This window comes from Trachinotus anak, unplaced genomic scaffold, assembly GCF_046630095.1.
Source record: "Trachinotus anak isolate AG129_WGS33_773 ecotype Australia unplaced genomic scaffold, CSIRO_AGI_Tana_v1 ptg000037l, whole genome shotgun sequence".
NCBI lineage: Eukaryota > Metazoa > Chordata > Actinopteri > Carangiformes > Carangidae > Trachinotus > Trachinotus anak.
The window spans coordinates 105,283-132,460 of NW_027273888.1; the positions used below are offsets into that span (position 1 = coordinate 105,283).

The following is a 27,178-nucleotide window of genomic DNA, read 5'->3' on the forward strand; positions in this document are numbered from 1 at the left end:
CCCTGTGGGGACGATGACTCTACACTAATGGTGGCTACAGAGATACAGGATATGTAGGACAGATATTTAGATGGATGATGCCAGCTGGGTAAATATGCACTCAGTGGCCACCTGTCAAATCTATATGGTGTTATATTATATTATATTGTTATATTATAAATAATAAATAATAAAAATAGATAAAAAATATACCCACACTATAATTTAAAAGTTTTCTTCATAATCCATTTAGAGTTACACTCATGCCTTTTAATATAAAATACAATTCAATTCAATTCAATTTTATTTGTATAGTGCCAAATCATACTATACATTATCTCAAGGCACTTTACAGGGTAAGGTCAAGACCTTACTTTGTTACAGAGAAAAACCCAACAGTTCCCACAAAGAGCAAGCGCTTGGCGACAGGGGGGAGGAAAAACTCCCTTTAACAGGAAGAAACCTCCAACAGAACTGGGCTCAGGGTGGGGGGGTCTGCCTCGACTGGTTGGGTTTAGGAGAAGATAAAAAAGAGGGGGTGGGGGGAGGAGAGAGGAGAGAAGAGAGAGAGAGAGACCAGGAACAGCTGTGTAGGTAATGGTGTTATCAATAATAATGACAGGTAACAGTGGTTAATAGTAATGATGAGTAGTGGTGGATCTGGATCCTGCTGCTCCAGAGGCAGAGATACCTGCAGAATGAGGACAGAGAGAGGAGACGCACAAACTACAGGAGAGAAAAAATACAAAGTTAATGGCATGAAGTCATTGAGAGAGAGAGAGGGAGAGAGACAGAAATAGAGAGAGAGCGCCCAGTGAATCATGGGAATCCCCCAGCAGTCTAGCTCTATAGCGGCATAACTAAGGGATGGGTCAGGACATACCCGAGCCAACCCTAACTATAAGCTTTACTAAACAGGACAGTTTGAAGCCTGATCTTAAAGGTAGAGAGGGTGTCTGCCTCCCGAACCCACACTGGGAGCTGGTTCCACAGGAGAGGAGCCTGATAGCTGAAGGCTCTGCCCCCCATTCTACTCTTACAAACTCTGGGAACCACAAGTTGACCTGCATTTAGAGAGCGAAGTGTCCTATTGGGAAAATAGGGAAGTATAAGCTCTCCAAGGTACGATGGTGCCTGACCATTAATGGCTTTGTAGGTGAGGAGGAGGATTTTAAATTCTATCCTGGAGTTTACAGGGAGCCAATGCAGAGAATCTAACACAGGAGAGATGTGATCTCGTTTCCTAGTTCCTGTCAGTACTCGTGCTGCCGCATTCTGGATCAATTGGAGGCTTTTTACTGCATTTTTGGGACATCCTGACAATAAAGAGTTACAGTAGTCCAGTCTTGAGGTAACAAATGCATGAACTAGCTTTTCAGCTTCCTTTAGACACAGAATGGGTCTGATTTTAGCAATATTGCACAGGTGGAAGAAGACTGTCCTAGAGACTTGCTTTATATGTGAAGTAAAGGACAAGTCCTGGTCAAAAATGACATCAAGGTTTCTGACTGTAGCTCTGGAGGCCAAGGTGATGTCATCCAGAGTCAGTATATTATCACATAGTGTATCTCTGAGGTGTTTTGGGCCAATTACAATAACTTCAGTTTTGTCTGAATTTAAGAGTAAGAGATTACTGGTCATTCAGGTGTCTTATGTCCATTCTTATGTCCTTAAGACACACCTGAAGCTTGGCTACCTGGTTAGTCTCACCTGGCTTCATGGATAAGTACAACTGGGTGTCATCTGCGTAACAATGGACATTTATCTGGTGCCTCCTAATAATGTTTCCTAGAGGAAGCATATATAGACTGAAGAGTATTGGTCCTAGCACAGAACCTTGTGGAACTCCATGACTGACTTTTGTGATGATAGAGGAGTCATTATTAACATGAACAAACTGGAGTCTATCTGATAAATATGACTTAAACCAGCTTAGTGCGGTTCCTCTAATGCCGACCATATGTTCTAGTCTCTGTAATAAAATCTTATGATCGATGGTGTCAAATGCAGCACTAAGATCTCGTAGGACAAGTATAGAGACAAGTCCATTGTCTGAGGCGATGAGGAGATCATTGGTAACCTTAACCAGAGCTGTTTCTGTGCTATGATGGACTCTAAAACCTGACTGAAAATCTTCAAACAAACCATTTCTGTGCAAATAATCATATAACTGGTTTGCAACGACCTTCTCAAGGATTTTGGAAATAAAGGGGAGGTTGGATATAGGTCTATAATTGGCTAAAACATCAGGATCAAGAGTAGGCTTTTTAAGTAGAGGTTTAATTACTGCAACTTTAAAAGCCTGCGGTACATAACCTGTTGATAAAGATAAGTTAATCAGACTTAATACAGAGTTGTCGATTAAAGGAAAAACATCTTTGAACAGCCTTGTTGGAACAGGGTCTAGAAGACAAGTCGATGGTTTAGATGACGAAACTGTTGAAGCAAGCTCAGAGAGATGTACAGGAGAAAAACAGTCAAAATATAAACCAGTTAGAGTGGACTCTGAGGCTGCTGAACTGGACAGTACATCTGAATCAGCTGTGGGGAGGAAATGGTGAATTTTTTCTCTAACAGAGACAATTTTATTTGTAAAGAAGCTCATAAAGTCATTACAACTGAGGGCTAAAGGAATAGATGGATCAACAGAGCTGTGACTGTCTGTCAGCCTGGCTACAGTACTGAACAGAAACCTGGGATTGTTCTTGTTTTCTTCTATTAATGATGAATAATAGGATGTTCTGGCTTTACGGAGGCTTTTTTTATACGCCAATAGGCTGTCTTTCCAAGCCTTTAGAGATTCTTCCAGGTTAGTAGAACGCCACCTTCTTTCTAGTTTCCTTGAATTTTGCTTTAAAGCTCGTGTTTCTGAGTTGTACTGTGGAGCTAGCCTTCTCCGACTCTCTACCTTCTTCCTCAGAGGGGCTACAGTATCTAGAGTTGCACACAGTGAGGCTACAGTACTGTCAACAAGATCATCAACCTGAGTGGATGTGAAGTTAAGAGGGCTGTTCCCTACTGCATTGATACATGGCAGTGGGCTAAGTACAGATGTGTGTCTGTAAATGAACATAAAAATCCTCAGGTTCCTGGAGTCAGGAAAGATTTGGGACCTAAAAACATGGTCACAGGACAGATTGATTATACACACACTGGTGTCTTGTGTGATCAGGTTTTTTGAGATGCATAAGTTAAGTTTTTTGTGCATGTAAACATCACATCCTCAAACCTAGATAAGCTCCACGTTAGCAGGAGTAGTACAGGATAGAAACTGGGAGACTGTAGGATAGAAACACCTGAACCAGGTCTCTGATCATGACACAAATGATGAGAAAACTGGATACTCTTAGAGGTATGTTAATGACCAGGGGACTTATTTATCAAATTATATCTAGGCTGTTTGGGGCAAATAAATAAACTTTCCGTCAAATTCATGCAGAACACATCTTAATAAACTGTGTAAGGCTCTTTTCCATTGTTAGAAAGGTCAGCGCCGAACCCAGAGGTTCCAGTTACACTTCAGGTCTCTAATATGGGTTCTTATGAGGTACAAGAATAATTTAAACCAATCTGGAGCATCTATTTTCTAGTCTAGGTTTAATGTTTTAAATCACAGCTCAGCAGATGGTCTTTTATATTTGGTATTTGTATGGTGTTTTATCTTTTTTACAGCAGCTCTTTCCAATCAATAAGTTCCTTTTTGTGTGACGTCAGAGAAGATTTAGTAATGGTGAGACGACACAATCCGTGGTCTCAACAGACAGCAGAGGTGTCCAATGATACTTCCTCTTTCCCTGGAAATCAAGCTAGAGGATTGTAAATCAAGTCTGTGTGACTCCGTTTATTTCAACTCTTGAGTTTTTTAGTCTTTTTAACTTGTCTTGTTTGGCCACATGAGAACAATGTCAGTAAAACCTGGTGGAAATGAGGACACAGAAAACCCCAAACCAGAGGAAGGGTTTGGTGGTAAAAAGCTGTGGATGTTTACAGCCATTACTCTGCCTCTTCTCATTCTTGGAATACACATAAACGTATCTAATATATTATCCATTCATCTGACTCCATGTTCGGTGTAGAGCTCAGACCTGGAGGGATGATGGGTCAACACGTACATCATATCAGATGGAAACAACCCTCGTCTGTGACCACGAGATTCCAGGAAATGTTCGTCAAACCATAAGATTCTTCTGTACAAGCACAATTTAACAGAATCCACGAAAAAATGGTAACTATACATATGTATGATGGTTTTCTTAGTGTCCTGTTCAGGGCCAAAGGTTAATTCAATTCAATTCAATTCAATTTTATTTGTATAGCACCAAATCATAATATACATTATCTCAAGGCACTTTACAGGGTCAGGTCAATAATAATGACAGATAACAGTGGTTAATAGTAATGATGAGTAGTGGTGGATCTGGATCCTGCTGCTCCAGAGGCAGAGAGACCTGCAGAATGAGGACAGAGAGAGGGAGAGAGAGGAGACGCACAAACTACAGGAGAGAAAAAAATACAAAGTTAATGGCATAGAGAAAGAGAGAGAGAGAGAGAGAGAGAGAGCCCAGTGAATCATGGGAATCCCCCAGCAGTCTAGCTCTATAGCAGCATAACTAAGGGATGGGTCAGGACATACCTGAGCCAGCCCTAACTATAAGCTTTACTAAATAGGACAGTTTTAAGCCTGATCTTAAAGGTAGAGAGGGGGTCTGCCTCCCGAGCCCACACTGGGAGCTGGTTCCACAGGAGAGGAGCCTGATAGCTGAAGGCTCTGCCCCCCATTCTACTCTTACAGACTCTGGGAACCACAAGTTGACCTGCATTTAGAGAGCGAAGTGTCCTATTGGGAAAATAGGGAACTATAAGCTCTCCAAGGTACGATGGTGCCTGACCATTAATGGCTTTGTAGGTGAGGAGGAGGATTTTAAATTCTATCCTGGATTTTACAGGGAGCCAATGCAGAGAAGCTAACACAGGAGAGATGTGATCTCGTTTCCTAGTTCCTGTCAGTACTTGTGCTGCCGCATTTTGGATCAATTGGAGGCTTTTTACTGCATTTTTGGGACATCCTGACAATAAAGAGTTACAGTAGTCCAGTCTTGAGGTAACAAATGCATGTTAATAGGATAATCTCATTAAAGGAGCTTCATGATGGATTCTCCTGTTCTACATGATTCTGAAATTATTGCTAACACAAAGTAAAGGTTGTTAATGTTAAATACAAAAGTATTTTACATGTTTTTTGAGGCTGTTTAACATCTACTCTTTTAGAAATAGTGTGTTACTCTTTTGTCCAAACGCAAAACATTTTAAATGATTATATCAAGAGACAAACATTTGAGCAATAAAGTGCCGAACAGCGTCATATTCAGGTTTTTGGAAGATTGGACATAGGGATAAAATAATAGCAGACGTGTGAGTGAAAGTCTGGAAATCCCAAACTAACTCTAGTGTAATGACTGGATGGTTTATATAGGAAATGTATGGAAAAGCTTAACAGTCTGCATTGGAAAAATGTTAATGAGTGTGAGTGTGAAATATAGGTTTGTAGTTAACAAACCTGCAAAACCACTAATATAGGCCTTTTAAAAACAAACATAAGGAGTCTTCATTTCTTCTTCTTTTGGGTATCTCAGCTAATTTTTGTTTGCCTGCTTTATTTTCCAGCAAAGTTTACAAAGTTTTGTTTCTGATCAGCTGGCAGCTTCTCTACTTTACTCCATGTAAATGGAGAATTAAAAACATTTCTTTTAAAAGTGCACTTGAAAATTATTCACCAGCTTTTCTCCACCTACCTAGTTAAATGATCTGATACCGTGAGGAATTCAGGATAAACCTGATAAACTACATCAAGTTCTACTTTCATCTTTTGTACTTTGTCTTCTTTTGTAAAGCACCTGACAAAGATTGTAGCTGTTATGATAAAATATCAGACACATTTCAAAACAATACTTAAAATACTTTATTCTTCGCACTACTGGTGTTTGGTACCTGATGGCACACAGCCTACAACACAAAAGTCCATCCTGTGATTTTGTGATTATGGCTCAAGTTTCCTGAACTTGGCTTTGTCTTCTGTAAATGTCATGCATAAAAGACCAAAGTTGCATTGTTCTTAAATTGCATTGCATTGCAACACTGTTGTACAATTTTGTGGTGCAGAAATCCCACTCCCCGCCCCCTCAGAAGGAGGCCTCTGGATATGGCTGTTTCACTGTGCAGGTCTTTTTTTGCCTTTGTGTACATTTTTGTAGTTTACACTGTCCATATTTTGTAGTATAGTGTGTGTACAGAGTCTGTAGTGTAAACATTAGCACTCTAGTTGTAACTGGCCTTTATTGTGGGCCTGAAGAAGAACTTTAATAACTTAAGGCCTGTACACATGGCTCTGTGGCCCACTGGCTTCTCAGCCACAGTTAAATATATCACAGGAAGATAAGAGTTCCCATCCTATTCTACAGACACTGGAATCCAGATATATTAGATATGTAACATGTTCCCAAAACCTTCTCACATCCCTGCAACAGAAGGTGGGCTGAACAAAACACCTAATGCTTGTGGTTAATAACAGGACTAACAGTGTACAGCCATGCTAGGGGCTCCACGAGGCTGGAAGACAAAACTGCTGGATGGATAAAAAATAGAGAAAAAACGTTGACTTAGATCTTTACGATGAGTAGGACCAGAATGTAAAGGTGGTCCTGGGGGGGCGCGCTAGAGAAATTTACATAAATCCAACCAGTCCTCCAACCCTCAACCCTCTGATATGACCCATAGTGTCTCCTGAAATAGAGCCCCTATAGAAGCAGGTGTACTGGACCTTGGTTACAATAATAAACATGCAGACTGTACCGACAGCAGTGTACCTACCTTTGTCACCATGGTTACTATAATAACGGTCATGGCTTGGTTTGGTTTAGGAAAAGATGGTGAATCTGTGCGTCCTCAACATTAGACGATCATTGCTGTCATGGTTACAATTATAACAACAAACGGTCATGGGTAATAGAAACAACATAAACTGCTACTTTCACATGGGAATCGAACACTGCTCTCCTGTGTCATATTCCTGTGTTTTCCTCCTGACGTGGACTTTGTCACTCTATAAACTACGTCACCGCACTTCCCTTTGCTCCTGTCATCATTACCACGACCACTAGATGTCGCCTAGCAACAAAACCTACCTATGGGTCATAATAACCTGCTGACAGATTACTTGTGGGCTTGTTTTCTACAGGACATTCGCCATAAATCAGACCAGGGGTCATTTTAGGATTCTCAGGATTACTCGATCAGTGCTAACATACAATATGTGCTGTATAATTTTGCTAACGTTAGCATGTATGCTAGTTAGCGTGCTTGTTCACAGTTTGGCATTTTGGGAGATATCCCTCTCCACTGTCTTGCCAGGAGTTGATACCACTCTCATGTCTGTATGAGAGGTGAGGTTGTCAGATAAGTGCACAGCTGCTGTACACCAAGAAAAAATTACTTAATTACCTGTTAAACTGTTGTTTTTACATTTCTGTTTGATTATGTGTTAAGCAAACTAGATACAATGATTAATAGTTAAAATTCACCCTTTGCAGGTGTTGATTGATGAATTTCAGACTTTGGACAGAACCAGGCTAGCACTGCACTCCTTGCTAGGCTAATAGGATTCTGGCTGTGGTTCCCTAGTTAATGTAGAGACATAAGAGTGGCATCAAGCTTCTCATCTACCTCCCAGCAAGAGCTTGATAAAGCATATATGTAATAATGTTATTGGCTGTAATCATTCCTCCGGTCCATACTGGCTGTGAAGATGTACCTTTGATGTTTCCTTTAACCTCAGTCCAGGTAAAGTTGATGGTTATAATAATACTCGGACTCAGACTTAATGGTGGTGCTAGATGTGAAAGTTTTTTTGTACCAAACAGCAAGTCAAATGATCCAATCTGTGACAGGATCCTTCTCTCTGTATTGAACCAACAGACGGATTGACATCAGCATATGAAGCACCAGGCCCCTAGCATGGCTGAAAACCCAGAGAGCATTTCATTATTGCACATAACCTCACTTTTAGCACTGGCTTTGCAGAATCAAGACAGGTGATTGGTTTAAGCCCTGACCTGTGATTTCATAACATTTCAAAGTGTGCATACACAGACATGGCACATACACGAGTAACAAAATATCATTTATAAAACACAGAAGGGTATAAAATTAAAAATAGTTGGTGCTGCAAATGTGCTGAGGGTTTTGGTGTTAGGAAGGAGTGTATTTACACACCTGTCTCAGGCTGTTTTCAGTCATTCTTATCTCTTAGCCTAAAAATGTCCTCATTTTTCCTCACAGTTCTCTTATTTGATTTGTCAAGCATCTTCTCCTCCACCTCTCCATCTTGTGCATGTCTGTTTCTGATGCTCTTTGTCCATCTGTCCTTTCACACCTTGGTGTTTTTAAATACATATACCCTGTTGTGGAAGTGTGTTGCATGGGGGAGGAGAACAATTCCTGGCTATATCTCATCCCTCTTTCCTTCCTCCTTCATTTTTGGAGTCCATCCTTCTGTTGAAGACCAGTGGCAGAGGATCTGCTCTTGCAGCATTTACACCCTCTAATCGTCCTTTTCTCCCCTGGTCTCCCTCCTTCTATACCTCTATGGTCTTGAAATATATCCTGGCATAGATTGAATCCAGTTGGCTGTGCAGGGCGTGGAAGGAGGGTCTCTTGGAGGGTTCAGCAGCCCAGCAGTCCATCATGATTCGATAAATATTCTGAGGACAGCGGGTCGGACAAGGCAGCCGAAACCCCGATGACAGCAGATCCAACACCTCCTTGTTGCTTTTTCCTGAAATAGATTTTTTTTTAAAAAGCATCAGCATTGGAGGAGTTCACTAATGTTTTTGCCTTTTCTTTTACAGGCACAAAATAAATGTCGTTCAGTGGATTCCGCTGTGCAGAGAGCCAGAAACCACATCTGTGATAACATCAAGAACTGCTGCAGGAGTTCAACTTTGACAGGTAAAGTCAACATCACTCCTGCAACATATCGAGTCCACGTCAAGATTTTCTTCATGTTTTGATTTGGAAAAGAATGTGCAGTGTTCCCAATGCGTTTGCGTGTATGGAAATAAAAGCTATTATAAGGATTTTGAGCTTCACTCACTTTTTTAAACACACTGCTATTATATATCAACCCTAACCCTAACTGTGTGTGTGTGTATATTATATATATATATATATATATATAAACAGTTAACTCTGTACCTTCATAAGGCATTTTGCCACGTGACATCATCTCATACAGCAGCACGCCAAACGACCACACATCTGATTTCACAGAGAACCGCTGGTAGATTGCCGCCTCAGGAGCAGTCCACCGCACCGGGATCTTTGTGTTTCGACTGGCTGTATAAACACTGTCCTGGGGTGAGAGAATATGAACGGTTAACAAGATATATAAGCACAACAGAACCCTAAAGGTGCAATTTTTTTAGCCCTTTGTGTTTCTTAATAAGACCACATTTCCCATGAACCTCCAACAGACAGTGTTTCTTCTCATTTAACCCCTTAATCCACCCTGTACAGAAGATTTGCTCTATTTGCTTTAACTTAACTTCCCACATCTTCCACATCACTGACATGGTCAAACTACAACAAATATGTAGTTTCCCTTGTCATATTGTCTCTTGATGCTGTTGTGTGTAAATAGCAGTTTAGCTAGCTGAATGAAAATGTCTTTGACTGGCCAGGTGAAGTCTTTCTGGGTCCCTCAGGGCAGTAGAAACACAATATACTTTCATACACAACACCACTATCCTCCTCCGTGTTCACCAGCTGCTCTGTAACTTTGTCTGTCTGCTGTTTGGTGCTGAGCAGGAAGTGGACAGCGTGTTTGTCAGAACTTTCTTATTGAAAATAGCTGCTTTCTGTGTCTGTAAATGACACTGATGAGCAGTGAGTGTGTAATTAAAACAGTAAAGTTTTGGGCTGTGAAACCAAAACAATGGACTAAAAGATGCTGAATCATGCAGAGTTTAATACTCTGCTGGTTTGGCCCTTTCACATTACACACACTCATTTAATCCTTTGTTGATATCAAAATATTGATTATTGCAGCTTTAAAGAAGCATGGGATAACATGGTAATGTTTTTAAATGTGCAACAGCTCTGGTCTGAACAGAGTTAAAGGTCCTGTATAGCATAAAGGTCGATGTCCATGTGTTTTCTGATTATAAAGCAGGTCTAGGTTCTATATTAATACTGTAAAAGTATCAAAGCCTCAGTCCACAGAGAAATGCACACAGCCTGTATTCAGAAACTGAGCCTTCAAACCAGCCGTCAGGACTTCTGTGACTTTATGATGTCACAACAAAGCAGTCACCGCCCTCAGCCATGCCCCAAGCCCCGCCCACTTGGACCCACCATCCAACCTTGAGAGATTTGGTTTCTCTTGTGTTTTGCGTTAACCTTAAATCTGATATATTTTATTGGTTAACTCAGAAAACAGTCATCCAATCAGAAGAGACGCTCGGGAGATGTAAAACTACTCTTAGCTGGTTTTTGGTTCTTAAAACCAAAAATATATCTTATGGATATCAGCACTTCAAATAAAACACAGAAACATGTAAAATATGAGCGCTTTAACACTATCAGCCAGACACAGGTGAAAAAATCCAGCATCCAGATGTCCGTACTAAACATAAACAAAACATAAATGCTACAAATTTCAACAGAAACACTGTAAAAACTGTTTATGACTCTTAAAAACCTGTAAAATAAAAACTGTGTGTGTGTAAGATAAAATGCAGCAGAGACAGTCTGATTTATTTACAGTAAATACTGTTTGAATGGAACACAGAACATTTAAACTGTCTCTTTCTGGGCTAATGTAAACTCTTGGAGGCTCTTTATGAATAAATATTTCATCTGTATTATTACACATAAACATATTATACAGAGGAGTGCTGCAGCTTTTTGTTTTTAACGTTACACAGAACTGACAGGGAGGGAAGAGTGGTGTATTAACTATACATGAGTTTACATAGGAACAACAAAGCACACTATACAAATTTAAAAAGCACACAGATAAACAATTAGTGTCATTCTAGAATAAGAAAATGGTTCTGGACAAAGAGACAACAAATATCCCCCCCCCCTTCCTCATACAGACACATACACACCCCTCCCTCCTCACCTTAATAATCCGAGCCAGTCCGAAGTCGGCCACCTTGCAGACCAGATCGTCTCCCACCAGGACGTTCCTGGCAGCCAGGTCTCTGTGGACGATGTTCCTGTCCTCCAGGTAGGCCATGCCCTCTGCGATCTGACTGCCCATGTAGATCAGGTGAGCTGAAGTCAACACCTGGCCTTCAGCAGCTGAGAACACACAGCATCACACACAGGCGAGTCAGGTCAGGTTTTATACCTGAGCCGGTGTGTGTTTGTTTTTCACATTATAAACAGGCTTTCCAAAATATGTTACAGGATAAAATAATGATTAAACCAGGAAACATAATCAAAGAATACCTGAATAAGATCCAGTCTTTGATCCATGTTCAACAGTTTTTAATACTCAGTGCTCAGAAATTATGAAGGTGTGATACTGAACAGGTGACAAAAATCAAGAGAATCAAGTCCCAGTGTCTTCATACTTTTGCATTACTTTCTGTCCTTATATTAAAACCAGCTGTCATGACTTCTGGAACTTTGTGATGTCACAACAAAGCAGCCACCGCCCCCAGCTGCAAGCCCCGCCCACCTGGACCCACCATCCAACCTTGTAGAATTTAGTTTCTCTGAAATCTGCCATATTTTTATTGGATCACTCATTGGATCAATCAGAAGAGAGGATCTGATCCTCTCTTCTGATTGGCTGACTGACCTGTTGTTACTCGAGCTGCAGAGAGAAGCCTGAGAGAGGAGATGTGAAACTACACTGAGATGGTCTTTGGTTCTTAAAACCACAAACATATATTCTTATGACTTCAAATAAAACACTGGAGAAGATAAAATATGGGATCTTTAAAACACTGAAGGTTCATTGCCCCAGTACAGGTGCTGGTGTTGTATTTTTTTGAATGAGCATCATATTTCTCTGCCTTTTTAACAACACTCATGTTTCAGGAGTGAATGACTCTCATAAAGCTGAATATTTACTGCTATGCAGATAAGCAAATGGATGTCACATCAGAAAAGCAGTGCGATTACATTGTTCTCCTCCAACTGGCAATAATCTACTGTAGCACTAAAGTGGTTGCTAAGGATATGATTTGCAAGTGAAAGCATTCAGCAACAATAGAAACAGTTCTTCTGTTTCCATTGTTGCTGTCACACAGGAGGCTGATAATAACAGCAGATCCCTTTTCTGCAAAGGTGAGGAGGAAATATGATTAATGACAAACATTTATATTTCCCTCTACATGTGGAGGCTTTCAGTAAAGTACAGTCAGTAAGGCTAATTGTGTGCAGAAGGCAGATAAGTACAGTAACACACACACACACACACACACACACACACACACACACACACACCAGGAAGAATAAGAGAAACATTTGAGTCAAAGCCCTCACACTTTCTCACTAAGACTCCTTGTGATTAGAGCCTTTTGTGAAATGTCAGAACAATATTTCTCTGCCAGAACGCAGATTATAATTCCATTTGTTTTGGATTTGAGCGAAAGAGATTTAACGTCACTTGGCCTAAATACTCCTTCAGAGGCCTTTCGAAAAGATGTCTGAGGTAACGCCTGGAATTCTCCCGAGAAGCTAAATTAACCGTCTGTTCTGAAGCTTTTCCAGCAACAGTCTCAGCTTCTGGAGAGGATCGGTGTGATGTTCAGAAACAGGAAGTGAAACACTCGCTGCTGATTTACCTTCAGATGATTCTAAATATCAGAGGCAGTTTAACTTGTGTGACCCAAACATGTTTATTTGTGTGTGTGTGTGTGTGTGTGTGTGTGTGTGTGTGTGTGTGTGTGTGTGTGTGTGTGTGTGTGTGTGTGTGTGTGCGCGCGCGCACGCGTCACTCACAGGCAAGGTAAGACTTGAGGCTTCCTTTGCTCATGAGTTCGGTCACGATGTAGACCGGCTCTCCTCTGGAGCACATGGCCAACAGCTGGATCAGCTTTGGGTGATGGAGGCTCTTCAGCGCCTGGACCTCCTTCACAAACTCGTCCTGCTTCGTGTCCTCTGGAGGAGGAGGAGGAGGAAGAACTATAGTGAATTTATCTTTGTGTTCACTGTTATTTACGTTTCTTTCCTGTCATTAATTTGACTTTACATTCACAGATTTGTTTACAGCCACATCTGTCGTTTTCCAGTTTCAATTTTTACCTGTCGTCCTCTCACTCGTCTCATTCATCTCTCAGTGTCTCTTTAAATCCCTGTGGAGTTTTCTTGTAAACAAAAGTTTTGTTTAGTTTTTAGTTTAGTAATATAAAAAAGACAAAATACTTACCGGTTATAAAAAATGTGATTGTGGTGGTGAGATAAAAAAAGCCAAAAGGTTCTGTTTATATTCTGTTTCTCACCAGAACTCATTGTGTGTATGATAAATAAATATTCATCATAAAACATTTTCTAAGCCAAATTTAATATTTCAAACCCTGCATGTTTATACTGGTGTTTTATATCCATATTATTAATGTGTTGTTATTTCTCCCTGTCAATCAAACCTTTAGCAGTCATGTGATCAGTCTCACTGACCTCATGAGCAGGATTTAACCAGAACGTTGCTGCATAGTTCAGCCAGTGTTAAAAAATAACAACATTTTTTTTTCCCCTCAAACTATTAATCCCCTCCACCTCCTGTTTTCTTAGTGAAATACTTCAGAGTCATCACTGCTCTCTGCTCCCCTCATCATATTTTTGTCCTGTGCCTCCCTCCATCTGTTTATTCTTGGTTGAAACTTCTCCTGACTGAAGGTCTGGCTGGTAAATACCTGAGTGCCCACGTTCCAGGTGGGACACTGTAGCTCATGTGTTGTGTTGTCAAAGTGTTGGGACAGAAAAGCAAATAATTGCTACTGTGGTAACTTTACTGAGTTATAAAATCCTGACTCATAGAAAAATAAACAGCTATTAAGTGCATCATAACCTGATAAACACTAAACTGGACTTCCTGGCTCAGATTTTATCTTCTCAGCAGCAGCTGTAGCAACACGCCCATGTCAACACAGCCCATTGTGTTTCTTTGTGTCTCTGTGGTTCTTCACCTTTGACCACAGACAACATCACACACCAGCTACAACGTGTTCTGGTCGAAACACGACTTTGTTTAGAAGAAAACTCCTGATTTAATCTGCAGATAATCAGTGTCTCTGTTTCTCCCTGAGCTTGTACCTTGTTTCAGCGTCTTTATGGCCACCTTCTTGTTCTCTGTGGTCCACAGAGCCTCCCACACCTCTCCGAAGTGCCCCTCTCCCAGCTTCCTGTGGAGCCTGAACTCCTCCCGAGGTCTCTCCCACGGCTCCATGTCGAACAGCTCCCGCTGCACAGAGATGACAGGGTGAGTCCAGACAACTGTCACATTCATCACAACACTTCAAAACAAGTGGACAGGCGATGCTGCAGTGATACACACAGCAAAACACAGTTGTGTCAACACTGTAGGATTGTGCAGCTGAAATATAGTTTGATCCATCAGTAATAAGTCCTGACGCAGCACAGTGCAAAATGCTGAGTCACAGAAACAGGCCGGACTCAGTGAAAATGTGACAGTTGCTTAGTTGCAGAATTCATTTGATCCCTCTTTGACATCGGAGTGGCTGCAGGTCAGAGCCACGATATTAACTGGAAACTAGTGTCACTGTCAAGATGTGGTATCAGAGTGAAGGAGCTGAAAAAGTGCTTTTAAAGACAATAAAGTGCATCGTTGATTGTGGAGTTAAAATGAGGATTAAGTAACACTTTCTGCTGATTGTTGGTTTTCTGACTGTGTTTTTCTTGGCTGCAGCTCGTGTGATTCTCTGACTGTTGTTCAAAGAGAAGACGCAGCTAGAAACAGTTTGTCTCCTGATGTGAGTCACATTTTATTTTCAGACAAATTTAACAAAAGAAAAATGATGACAATGAAAAGAAACAATAATTGTCGTCATCTTTATTCATTTGTGACTTTGTCTTATTGTTGTCTTTTCTCAGGTTTGATGCACGTGTAGATTTTCCTTGTGATGACTACAGATGAGCAGGACGGTGTCAGGTGAGTGAAAGATGAATAAATGAATGAATGAATGAACAGCACATGAATTCAGTTTTTTATGACAAATTTATTCTTATTAACAATCAGGTGCTACAAAACATTTAATTCTATTTGATGTTATTCTATTCAATTCGATCAAGTGCTTTAAAATGAGAACAGATCAATGAAATGATTCAATAAGATGATTAATAAATTAACTGTTAAAAACAATTAGACATCACTCATATAAATAAGATGCTACAGATCAAGTAAAATTAATCTATATGGATTAAAAAATAAATTTTTGATCATGTGACGCACAAAGCAACTTGTTGGTCAACTCTGTGTTGCCTCAGCATTGTTGCTTTAATGTTTCTCATTTGCTTAAACACATTCAAACAGATCAGAGACCACAGAACAATACAACAGCGTGTGTGTGTGTGTGTGTGTGTGTGTGTGTGTGTGTGTGTGTGTGTGTGTGTGTGTGTGTGTGTGTGTGTGTGTGAAGACAAACTGAAAAAAAAAAAAAAAAAAAGGAAATTCAAACTGAAACAAACGACCTTCAGGCTCCTGCTGCGTCTCGGTCTATTACTGTGAATGTCTGTCTTTACAACATGTTTACAAGATGGCAACATGAAGCTCTGGCAGATTGTTTTCTAAATCCCACTTAATTAAAACGTCGTCTCATTCATAATTATTATGAGCTTTAACACAGTCCACTGAACAGTTTATTGAAAATCTGCTTTTAGAAACACAAAGCTGACACATGAATCAGACTTCAGACCACAAACCACGCCACATCAGTTTTTATTGACCGTTTCTCTTTGCTGCGAATCTGCCAGAAACAAGATGCTGAACCGAGTCAATAAAAAGTGATTGAATGTGCAGTTAGTGGCAGAAGATTTAACAGGTAGAAATGTTTGAAGACATCTAAATGCTTGTGAACATCTCTTTTTTGTTGCTCCATGATTTTATTTTCCTACAGCTCATTTCTGATGGTTTGAGACCCAAATATAGCTGAGTTATATTTAGATAAAAAAGATGGAAAGATAAGAAAGTCACTGACTAAAAAGTTCTCCTCTCCTGAGCTGCAGCAGAGTCATAAAATGCAAATGGAACGTATAAAAATCAATAATTCAATATAATAAATACATGATTTCTGATGTTTGCTACTTTCAGCTGTTATTCATTTAAGTAAAAAAAAAAAAATAATGAAATAAGTGAAAATTACAAAAGCCCTGAAAAGAAACTTCTTTTCTTTTTTCCCCCACCAAAATCATTTTTCTAAGTTTCTGTTTTTTTCATTTGTATAAAAAAACATTTTTTTCTGGTGGAAAAAAAAGCTCTTACCCTGCCCAGAATGTTTTTTTTCCACTTGGGTTGTTTTCGCAGATGAAAAAAAAAAAAAAGTGTTATTTGTGCTTCAGAGCTTCTCTAGAAAAATTTTGTAAATGATGTAAAAGTGTTTTGTAAATTTTCCCTTTTTTCATTCTCGACTGTCGTTAGCTTCTCTTGTGTGTGTTACATGATTGCATGCTAGCATGCTAATGTATGTACAGAAGCACACTGGGGCTCTTTTAATTACATCATCTTGTTGCTCCCTCTTCTTCTGCAGTGGATTAATGGCACCTGACTGGAAAATTAGCTCGTTAATTAACTGTTTATCTCGATGAAGCAGCTCCTAATATTTGCATAACGGTGGTGGATGGAAACATGCATTAATTTGCATTTTCTTTTTCCTGTTTCCCCAAAAATTGGTTAAAATTTGTGCCACATTTGGATGGAAACCTCGTCTCTGAAATACTAACGTCACAGATGTGAATGATAATATCGTTAGTGCTGCATGTCAACATTATTCCAACATCATTAGTCCTTGTTCAGCCTCTGACAGGAGCAGCTAAACCAGAACAGGAAGCCTCATGTATACAAGGTCGTGCATCTGAAATTCATCCAAGCTTTTAAAATGTGTGGCTCCGTCTGAATATAATGGACTCATTTAAATAAAGCATGTGATAAACTACAGCTCTCTTGCAGGGACAATATTTAGGTCACAGAATAGACCTAATCTCTTATGAGATACAGAGGTTATAAGTACACATGTCCTGTATCTGTGCTTTGCATTTGCTTGTGTGCATATGATATGTTTTGGTGTGTATATATGTGTGTGTGTGTGTGTGTGTGTGTGTGTGTGTACTTGTACTTGCTACATAGTAAGGACCAAAAAAAGTATTTTACTAACAGAGTGAGGACATTTTGGGAAAGTGAGGACATTTTGGCCGGTCCTCACTTTTTGAGACACTTTTTGATTTGAGTTATTGTTAGAATTAGGTTTAGGCTAAGGTTAGGGTCAGGGTTAGGGTTAGGCACTCAGTTGTGATGGTTAAGGTTAGGGTAAGGGGCTAGGGAATGCATCATGTCAATGAGTGTCCTCACAAAGATAGAAATACAAATATATGTGTGTGTGTGTGTGTGAGTGAGTGTGTTTCAGCCTCAGTGCGTCCATGTCCTCAGACTCACAGCCTCTGCTGGAAGGGAAGAGAGAAGAGGAGGAGTCACTGACTGTGGCCTCGGACAGAGAAGATTTTATCTTGGTAAACACTTTTTATCCTTGTGGGAGAAGCTGCAAGTTGATGCTCATCCTTCTCTAAATGTTATGTCTGTATTTGTAGTGCAACTCTCTCAGACATGTGAGGAGTGGGCTTGCTGTTGGCAGTTTCCCGTTTTGCAGTGAAAAGTCTCCGGATACTGAGAGACCTCTGTGAGCTCTGCTCTGCCGTCTCCCGCCGGGCTCCGACCGATGAGCCAAGAATAAAGAATACAGCTCGCTGTGGCTTTAGTTTAAGCTGCAGTGCAGAGATAGTGAGTGTAATTACAGCACGAACATGCAATTTTACTCCTAAACTGCTCCAAATATTTTACTCTCTGGTTAATTACTCTCCAAATACTCTATATTTGCCTCTCGGTATTAATTTAGGCCTAAAGAGCAAGAGATGGCGCTTATTAAATTCCTGCAGCAATGACAGAAAGAGGAATTCAAGAGCTTTGTTGCTCTTTGTTTGAGACTCAGACAAAAGCTGCTCAGATGAACAGATACTGGGACGTTCTGCACATTGAAATTGCAGTTTCTGCTGCCTGAATATTGACTTGAATTATCAGCATCGGTGGGAACTGTTAGCCTTAAGCTACTGAGTCGTTATTGGCTGCTGGTTTTAATTGTGAAATATACCAAATGCTTATTTATGCTGCTGAATTTCTGCATGTAAGTTTGACTAATATTAATACTTGGCTCTTGTTTTGCACATACAGCTACAAATACAGCAGGATGCTGAGGTGCATTTTTGCAGCAACCATCGATCACTGTCACCATCAGCTGGGAGGCTATGTACAGGTCGCTGGACTGTTGAACCACTATTGGTGAGTCAAATACTCAAAACACTTACGTTGTGATTTTAAATTAATTCAGAATCTGTAACAACAGTAAAACATATCTGAAGTCCAGTTAATGAGTTAATTCACACCACAGGTGAGTTTTTATAACTGACTCTTCATTTTAAGAAGCATCAGCTGTATTTCAGTCTGAACTACAACTTCTACCCAGTTTATTCAGCCGGGGTTTGTTGACACCATCAAACATCTGCTGAACAGCTATTGGCTGGTTCCTGTTTCCTCATGGATGCCTTAGCAGAGATTTGAGCAGCGTCTTTTTCATGTGATGGACATCAGAGATAATGATATTCCACATTACACTGAATCCAAACATCTGCAGCAAGTCTGTGTTCAGATGCTGAAGATAGTAGCTTAACTTCGCCGATGAACCGTGTCAGTTATTGTCTGTTGGATTTAACACCTGTGTGCACCTGTGTCTCCCACAGCACATAAAGACTTAACAAATAGTTTATAACACTATGATGTAGCTGAGAGCAGATGTAAGTCTTCATTAATGCTTTTATCTACAGCTATAACTACTGTGGGCGACCATGAGTGCACAGATATGTGATGAATTACTGCCACTGTGTTTAAGTGTATTGTAATTTAAAACAAGAATCACAGGAGACGTTACAACAGTAACAGACTCTTAAATTCTGTAAACGGTAACATTAGTAATACTACAGGGTGTTTTAACTCAGCTGAAAGAAACTGATTATTAAACTAATGTCATTAAACAAAATAGACTTTAATTAGAACTAGATTATTATTAGTCCATATTATTACCTTCATTATTGTTGTAGTGTATTTATCTTATATTCACTGTTTTGTGCTGAAGTAACTTGGGATCAATAAAGTCATTGTCTTGCCTTAATGTGTCTGTGTGTGTTTTAAATGTTTTGTAAATGTTGGTTGTTATGTTCATGTGGGCGTTAGTGTTGTGTGTGTGTGTGTGTAGTCACAACAGGAAACTAAACTTTACATAACTTATAAAAACTCAAAACTCACACAGGTAATATCACCACATTAACATATATAAACATGCTGTGAGTGGAACTCTTGTACTTTTATCTTTGTGAGGACCAACGAGAGTTTCACACCTTTAGTTTAAAGCAGCTATAAATCAATATGTTAATAATAACAGTGACCATGTGAAAACTGGCCGCGATGAACCTACAGAGAACAAAGCTCATTGTTTATCTGTCTTCACTGTTCTGGTTCACTCTCATAGTGTCGTTATGATCACAGCCACCGTCCACCACACACACATACACCAGCTGGTGAGCAGAGTGGAGCATTTAGCAGCAAAGGAGACACGTGTCCCTCAGGAGCTGGTGGAGACCAAACACCGAGCTAACAGAGAGGTAAAACGGGGACTCGTCAGGTGGCGACTTCACAAACAAGGTCACCATATTAACTTTTATTATGTAACATGTTAATGTTACATAATAGTTTTTTTCTGCTGCCCCCGAAGTGGCCAAACAAATCAGTCACTGTAGCTTTAAAGCTTCTTTCTTTGGTTTTGCTTTTGGTTTTTGGGTTCAGTGAAAAAAGCTGCAAACAAACACTATTAGCTTTAAGTGGGTGAGGATGTTAGCAAACATGCCTTATTTATACATCCAGACACGTAGCAACATTAGCATTCGTTCAGAGTCCTGTCTCTGGCCAACTGACAAATCTCCTTTACCAACTACTGAGGGAAACATCTGGCTTTATAACTTTATAACTTTTTTGCTGTGTGTGTGTGTGTGTGTGGACATTTTGGCCGGTCCTCACTTTTTGAGACACCTTCAAATCACATTTTGAGGGTTAAGACTTGGTTTTAGAGTTATGGTTAGAATTAGGTTTAGGTTAAGGTTAGGGTCAGGCACTCAGTTGTGATGGTTAAGGTTAGGGTAAGGGGCTAGGGAATGCATTATGTCAATGAGTGTCCTCACGAAGATAGAAGTATATGTGTGTGTGTGTGTGTGTGTGTGTGTGTGTGTGCGTGTGTGTGTGCTGTTTGTCTTTGAGCAGGCAGTGGACAGTGGCTTCATCAGAACGTTTCCTGTTTCAGCAGAGAGTGAACGAGCAGTGAAAGCACTGAGCTGTGAACCAAAACAATAATTCTCTGTAGTTACTTCACAGCGTCGTCTACCTCTCAGTTATTTATTAATCTAAACACTGATAAGTGCAGCTTTAAAGATCGAGGTGGGAAATGCATCATGTCCCATCCAGGTCCTCACAAGAATAGAAGTAAAAACATTGTGTTTTTGTGTCTCTGTCCTACCTGCTGGGCGCAGGGCTCCTCCAGCAGCACCCCCAGGCTGCGGGGGTTTTTCTGGTAGTAAGAGATGAGCTCTCTGAGCGTGGCGAAGGAGATCTTATCTGAGACGAAGTACGCACCGATGGTGGAGCGCTGGATCCTGAAGTGGTACACTTTCCCCTCACTGCGGGCTGCAGGACGGAGAGGAGGGTCACAGTCAGCAAACGCTGTATCTTTAGATTCACACTCAGTCTAACGTAACACTCACTACTTATATTTGAGGCAGAAACCGTCAAATCTGATTATTTCACCATCAAACTCTGATTTGGTGATTTTCAGATCAAATGACATGTAGATGTTTCAAAAGCATTTCAGTGAGTATATGTCAGTTCTGACCTGTTTCTTAATGCAACACATTTTTTTAGTAATATGCTGTTTTTTATCCATCACTTTGTAATAACCAATAACCCTGAAAATAAATCAATACATTGTCAAATCATATTCACTCCTGTTTTACCCAAAATGACGTCATCTGCAAAACTGAATCTGCCTTTGTTACACTTGTCTACATGTTGGTTTTTGCTGATGTTTTTAAATTAATAAAGATGTGAACTGTTCAAATTTCTTATACACACACACACTTCATAAAAACAAATTGTAAAAAAATAAATAAAATAAATGAACAAAATAAAAACACCACATCCGTGTGTTTTTGTTTTTTTTTTTAAATCCAGTCATGTATTAAAACAGAAACATGTTCATCATAAAGACCCATCAGCCTCTACAGTCTTACCACAATGTTCAAAGAAAGATAGAAATAATAGAAATAAAAGACATTAAGGTGAGATGAAGTAATTGTGACAGATTATTTCTGCTGTTTTATCTAAGCTGTATTTTCTTGAATGTGACACTATAGAGATTTTCACCTGTCACTCACTAATGACACTGACTGAGGGACTATTTAACACTATACTGTATTTACAGCCACTATGTGTAGAAATTAAACATGTCTGACTTTGGTGCAAAAACAGGAACATTTTTCTATAAACACAAGCTCATGTCATGATTAAAACCATTTGAAAAGCTGCAATTTGCATAAAGAAATTTAAACAAAGGGCATAAACTCGTTAGTACTGTGGTGAAAGACAGAGACGGTAAATCAGAGCGAGATGTGTGTAACTGTGCCATAAACCAGAGGTGAGCTCACACTCAGGCCTGTGTGCACACAGAGACTGATGATGCATATTTCAGGTGGACTAGCACAGAGAAAATTAAACGACCAACAGCAGCATTTTCCCCCTGGGACCTAAAGGACCTTGAAGAAGGGGGGTGGGGAGAAGACAGAGAGACAGAGAGAGAGAGAGAGAGACAGAGAGAGAGAGAGAGAGAGAGAGAGAGAGAACATGGAGGTAGAGGAAGGATCAGTCGATCAAAGGATGGAGAGGAAAAGATGCAGACGCAGAAGAAGGCAAAGCCAGAGGACAGAAAGAGAAGAAGAAAGGACAAAGCAACGAGGACCAGAGAGAGATGCAGGCTGGAGGTGACGAGACAGACACATCTCCTGACACCAGGTCCAGAAGAGAAGTGGCTGTGGGCTCAGTCACTGTAACAGCTTCATAATGTAGGTTACTGCAAGAGAAGCACAACTCCCAGTAACTGCACAGTTTACTAAAGGAATAGTTCAACACTTTGGGAATATGCTGATGTTTGTTTACTTTTTGAGAGCCAGATTTAAACCAGTATCGTGTGTGTGTGAAATGCTGAGCTGGGGCTGCGAGGTAATTAGCTTAGCTTAGCATAAAGGCTTAAATCAGGACAAACGGCTCACCTGCTCTGTGCAAAGTGAAAAATAGAACAACCAATAACACAGTGTTGCCTTTACTACTTCTCTCCCTGCTGCAAACTGCAAATAGACAGAACTGGTCTGAAGGAAGACCACAGGACGACAGGATGAGGGGACTGGGTGAGGTCAGAGGTCAGCCCTGAGAGGGAAGAGATGGGTGGGTGAGTTGTGGTGGTGCTTACCAGAGACGGTGTACTCATCACTGTGACTCTCACTGATGCGAACCAGAAAGGAGCCATCTTTGTTTTGGGAAGCCAGCAGCAGCTTCTCAGCTTTCACTCGGTTTATGTTTCCATAGTACCACCTGATCGGAGGAGGAGGAGACAGACAGACAGACAGACAGACAGACAGACAGACAGACAGACAGAGAGAGAGAGAGAGAGAAATGGGTGATCTCACAACATGTGAAAACATGAAACAAAAGATGAACATCAGAGTAACATGAGAGTGAATAAATAGATGAACAAGAGAATGAAAACAGAGAGAAGAATGTGTTACATGGGAAAGCATGCACGTACACACGCACACACAAACAAAACAGTCACACATGTTTACCAACTGGTCCAGTCAGTCACAGCAACAGGTTTTAACAGCCTGTATTTACACCTGTTTCAAACTGGCTGTGCACATGTTCTGAGCCATTTCCCAGTGAAACCAGTGTGTGTTATTCTGGAGGTTGATCCAGGACAGATCAGAAGTCAGTGAGGGCGTCTTTCACTGTTACAGTGTCTTTGAGTCCTGCCTGTTCACTCACATATCACAGCCCGACCTGTATTTACTTTATTTTATCAGTAAAGGGTGGGGCTGCTCTCCATGACGCTCGGGTTTCACTGAAACCGACAGGCAGGAGGAGAGACGACAGTGAAAGGCTTTAGACGCTGGAAACACTGGTGGGATACAGTTTATATTAACATTAAAGATATAAACTCCTCTGATGGAGGTTTAAAGTTGAGTAAAATCTCTTCTTCTATTTCTTTATTGAAGAAAAATCAAAAAAATCTGCTCCTTCCTGCACATTTTAGACAGAAAGCAGCAGATGTTTTTTTATTTTCCTTTCACTTCTGCTCAGTTTTAAAGAAAAGTTTTAAACTTATCTGACAAATGTAACAATAAAGAGAGTAGTTTCAGAAAGTGTTCAGTCCCCTTTGCTTTCACACATTTTATGATGCTGTAGATTTCATATCAAATGGATTAAATGAGTTATCTTGCCCATTAAGTTACAGTCCCTGTTGTTTATGTAGAGAGGATTTACAGTCTCTGTGGTTGTCAGGCTGAATGTCAGTCACTGTCAGTCCCTCGTCTGACTCTACTGTCCAATAAATGAGTTGCTGACATCGCTGAGGACAACAGCTTCCACAGGGCAGCAGGACAGCGCTTCAGTGGTTTGTTAATTAACTCGACAACATTAACGAGTTTAACAAAAAAATAGTGACAATCCCAATCGAATTAATGACATATCATTCCAGAGAGTTATGAATTTGAGCTTTAATATGAGCTAATGCTATAAGCTAACAAATGTTATCTCTAATCTTTGTACTTTAATGCAGCCTCATCTACATTCATGATGCCAGCAGTGAAAACCAAAACTCCAAAAGCTGAAACAGGTGAAAGAAACATGCTTTCACTTTGTAAACATGGGCCACTGAGAGCAGACTGAACATGGCTAATTTATCAATTTACAAAGAAATCGACAACACAGTCAAATGTGCAGGAAGTGCAGGGGTCTGCACAGTTTGTGGAGCAGTTGCTGCCTTCAGGGACGTTAGTGATGCTACAGGAGATAATGAAGAGCAGAAAGCAGAGTGATTATACAGAGATTATAACAGAGTGTTTATAAATCCGTCTCAATTAGCATCTCTAATGATTTAATGTTACTCATGATGACGGATTAAAAAGATCCAACGTTCATATGAGGAGTCAGTGCTGCTGCTTTAGTTCTCCTCCTGTGATCCTCATTGTCAGTTTCAGTGGTGTGTTTGAGGACAGTGGGGGTGTGGAGTGTGGACTCGGTGTTGGGTCAGCAACATGAAAACAGAAAGTGAGGTCAACCTTGGAGAGAGAGCGCGGCTGAAACATGACTATTCCCTGCAGGCTGGATGAATAATGGAGGACCTGCAGCTGCAGAGCCGTGACCACATGCAGCCTCTCAGCTACATTTAGCTCCGGTCTGGGCTCAGCAGCAGCAGCACAGGCTGCTCATTTCACCTGTGTTCAACTTTGCTTTGAGTGCCAGGAGGATGCTCCAAGTTCAGGCTTTAGCTTTTTAATATTTTGTGTTTTCAGTTGAATATGTTAACTTATGCTTTGGGAAACTGTGATTGATGTTTCTCATTATTTTTCTGATATATTGACCACACAATTAATTGATAATGATAATTTTGCTGATTAAAAAAAAAAAAAAAAAAAAAAAAAAAAAAACACAAGTTGACATTCAAACTGTTCGTCCTCTTTAAACAACAGTTTAATATGATAAAGGACAAAGAAAAATATTCACATGTGAGAAGCTGGAACCAGTGAATTCAATAGAGCTGCCAATTAGTTTTTCACTGATCAACTAAGCAATGAATCCTTTCAGCTCTAGTATAAAACTCACAAATGTATATAAATCATCAAATTGTTATATTGGAAGCAGGAGCCAGGAAAGCGTTGGCACCTTCGCTCAGTGTATGACTTCCAGAACGACTGTTAATTGACTATTAATTTCCTGTCAGTGGCCTGTTTATCAAAGAAAATGAACCTTAAACTGACAAATCTATGAGGAAGGTCATTAAAGCCAAAATAAGTCAAGTCAGCTCAGAATACATCATTTATCCCACAAGGTTTCTGCTAAACTGACACTGCAAATGATATTTTCAATACATGGAACTAATGCATGAGCTGTCTGCTCCATCAGTCAATTCATTACTCTGCAGATTATTTTCCCTTATTGATCAATGAATCATTTTGTGTATGAAATGTCAGGAGGAGAGCTTTAAAGAGTCGCTTCACTGTGATGTATGACAGTGAAAGACTGAAAATCCTCACATCTCAGAGGCTGGACCCAGCAGATGTTTTTTTAAATTTTGATCTGATTTCTATATTTAATCAATTAAATTGACTAAGGGTTTATGATTAGTGTCCAGTGGTGACTTTAACAGCACAGAGGTCAAAGTTCAGTCAGCCGTCAGCTTTCATCTCCACATGTCACAGCTTTGGAGCAAACACACACACACACACACACACACACACACACACACACACACACAAAATGGATTTATCATCATGTCCACACAGTGAGAACAGTTCAGACTCATCCAACAGCAGGTTCAAGTCCAGGTCCATCAGCACCGGGATCAGGTGACAGCTGGGGACTGAGCAGTCTGAGTCAGAGCAGAGGAATCAGGTGTTTTTAACTCACTTGTGTTTGGCGAACTCGTCCTGCAGCAGAGCCACGTAGTTCGCCGGGATCAGTCCGGACTCCAGGGACCCGGTCAGCTTCTTGGCCAGGACGTACTCCCCCCGCTTCTCGATCACCGACAGCTTGTCCCCCTCCTTCACCGTCAGCTCGTCGTCGCTGCGGGCCACGAAGTCAAAGAGCGCCGCGTACAGCTGCACCGGCCGCTTCTTGGGCGACGGGACGCGGATTTCGCCGGAGACGGTGCGGATCTCCGCCGCCTGCGCCGCCGGGTTCGCGATGACATGGTTATGGTTGGGGACGTTTGGGTAGCGGAAGTCTGGCCAGATCCAGTTCCAGAGCCGGTTCAAACACGGCATACACGACCGACAGCAACTCTCCATCCCGGGACGGAGAGGAGCGCGGCGGCGGGTTGATTCCGGGCTTTGTTCAGACACCGAGCAACGAGACGCGCTATCAGTCCGCTGAAAACGGCCTTTTCCAGCCGACAGTCAGCAGCCGCTCCGTCCTCCGGTTCCCCTCTCGTCCTCCGGCTGGAAACATTCTGCACCGCCAGCAGTACTGGGGGTAGATTAGCCGGAGGAACCGGTTTTTTGTGTTGAGATCACTGATCGCGGCTCCGCGCCTACAGTGCGCACGACGGCTGCGGGAATGCGGAAACGGGAATGGAGGCCATCCAAGTCGGATCCGTTCACTGCAAGGACTCGGCGACGCGACCCAAGATGAACGTTAATGAAACGTTAATCCAGCATTGACCTGGAGAGGAGGAGAAATGTTGCAGCCGCCGACGCTCAGGTGTAAACACAGCGCGGTGCGTAAAAAGTTTGGGTTTGGCGCTGGACACACCCCCTGCTGCTCACACACCTGTGAGCTGACGAATACTAATGGGTGTGTATGTGTGTGTGTGTGTGTGTGTGAGAGAGAAAGAGAGAGAGAGAGAGAGAGAGGTTGTAAGAACAATGAGGGCGGGTGTTTCGCTCCGGGACAGTTTCCTCTCTCAAACTAAATTTGGCTGAAGGTCAGTTTGGTGTTTGATTAACAATCTTCTTCTATTATGTTGGTTATTTAATGTGAGAAATACTTTTACAGTTTTGATCTGAAATTTCATCTCTTCCTGGAAGAGAATCCACT

General features: G+C 40.9%; 1 protein-coding gene and 1 long non-coding RNA gene across 2 annotated transcripts; one reads left to right on the top strand and one right to left on the bottom strand.

Moving 5' to 3' along the window:
- Positions 1-5,914: 5,914 nt before the first annotated feature.
- Positions 5,915-26,769, bottom strand: srms (src-related kinase lacking C-terminal regulatory tyrosine and N-terminal myristylation sites). Its single transcript, XM_071472293.1, has 8 exons — positions 26,051-26,769; positions 22,836-22,957; positions 20,835-21,001; positions 14,305-14,452; positions 12,994-13,152; positions 11,159-11,340; positions 9,229-9,385; positions 5,915-8,809 (listed from the first exon to the last, which is right to left on the bottom strand). Exons 1-8 carry the CDS (start codon positions 26,428-26,430, stop codon positions 8,610-8,612), a joined length of 1,515 nt encoding a protein of 504 aa, XP_071328394.1. The 5' UTR covers positions 26,431-26,769; the 3' UTR covers positions 5,915-8,609.
- Positions 16,832-18,045, top strand: LOC139614746 (uncharacterized). The gene is made up of 3 exons (XR_011687128.1): positions 16,832-16,971; positions 17,187-17,730; positions 17,809-18,045. It is a non-coding gene; the product is annotated as an uncharacterized lncRNA (long non-coding RNA).
- Positions 26,770-27,178: the final 409 nt, after the last annotated feature.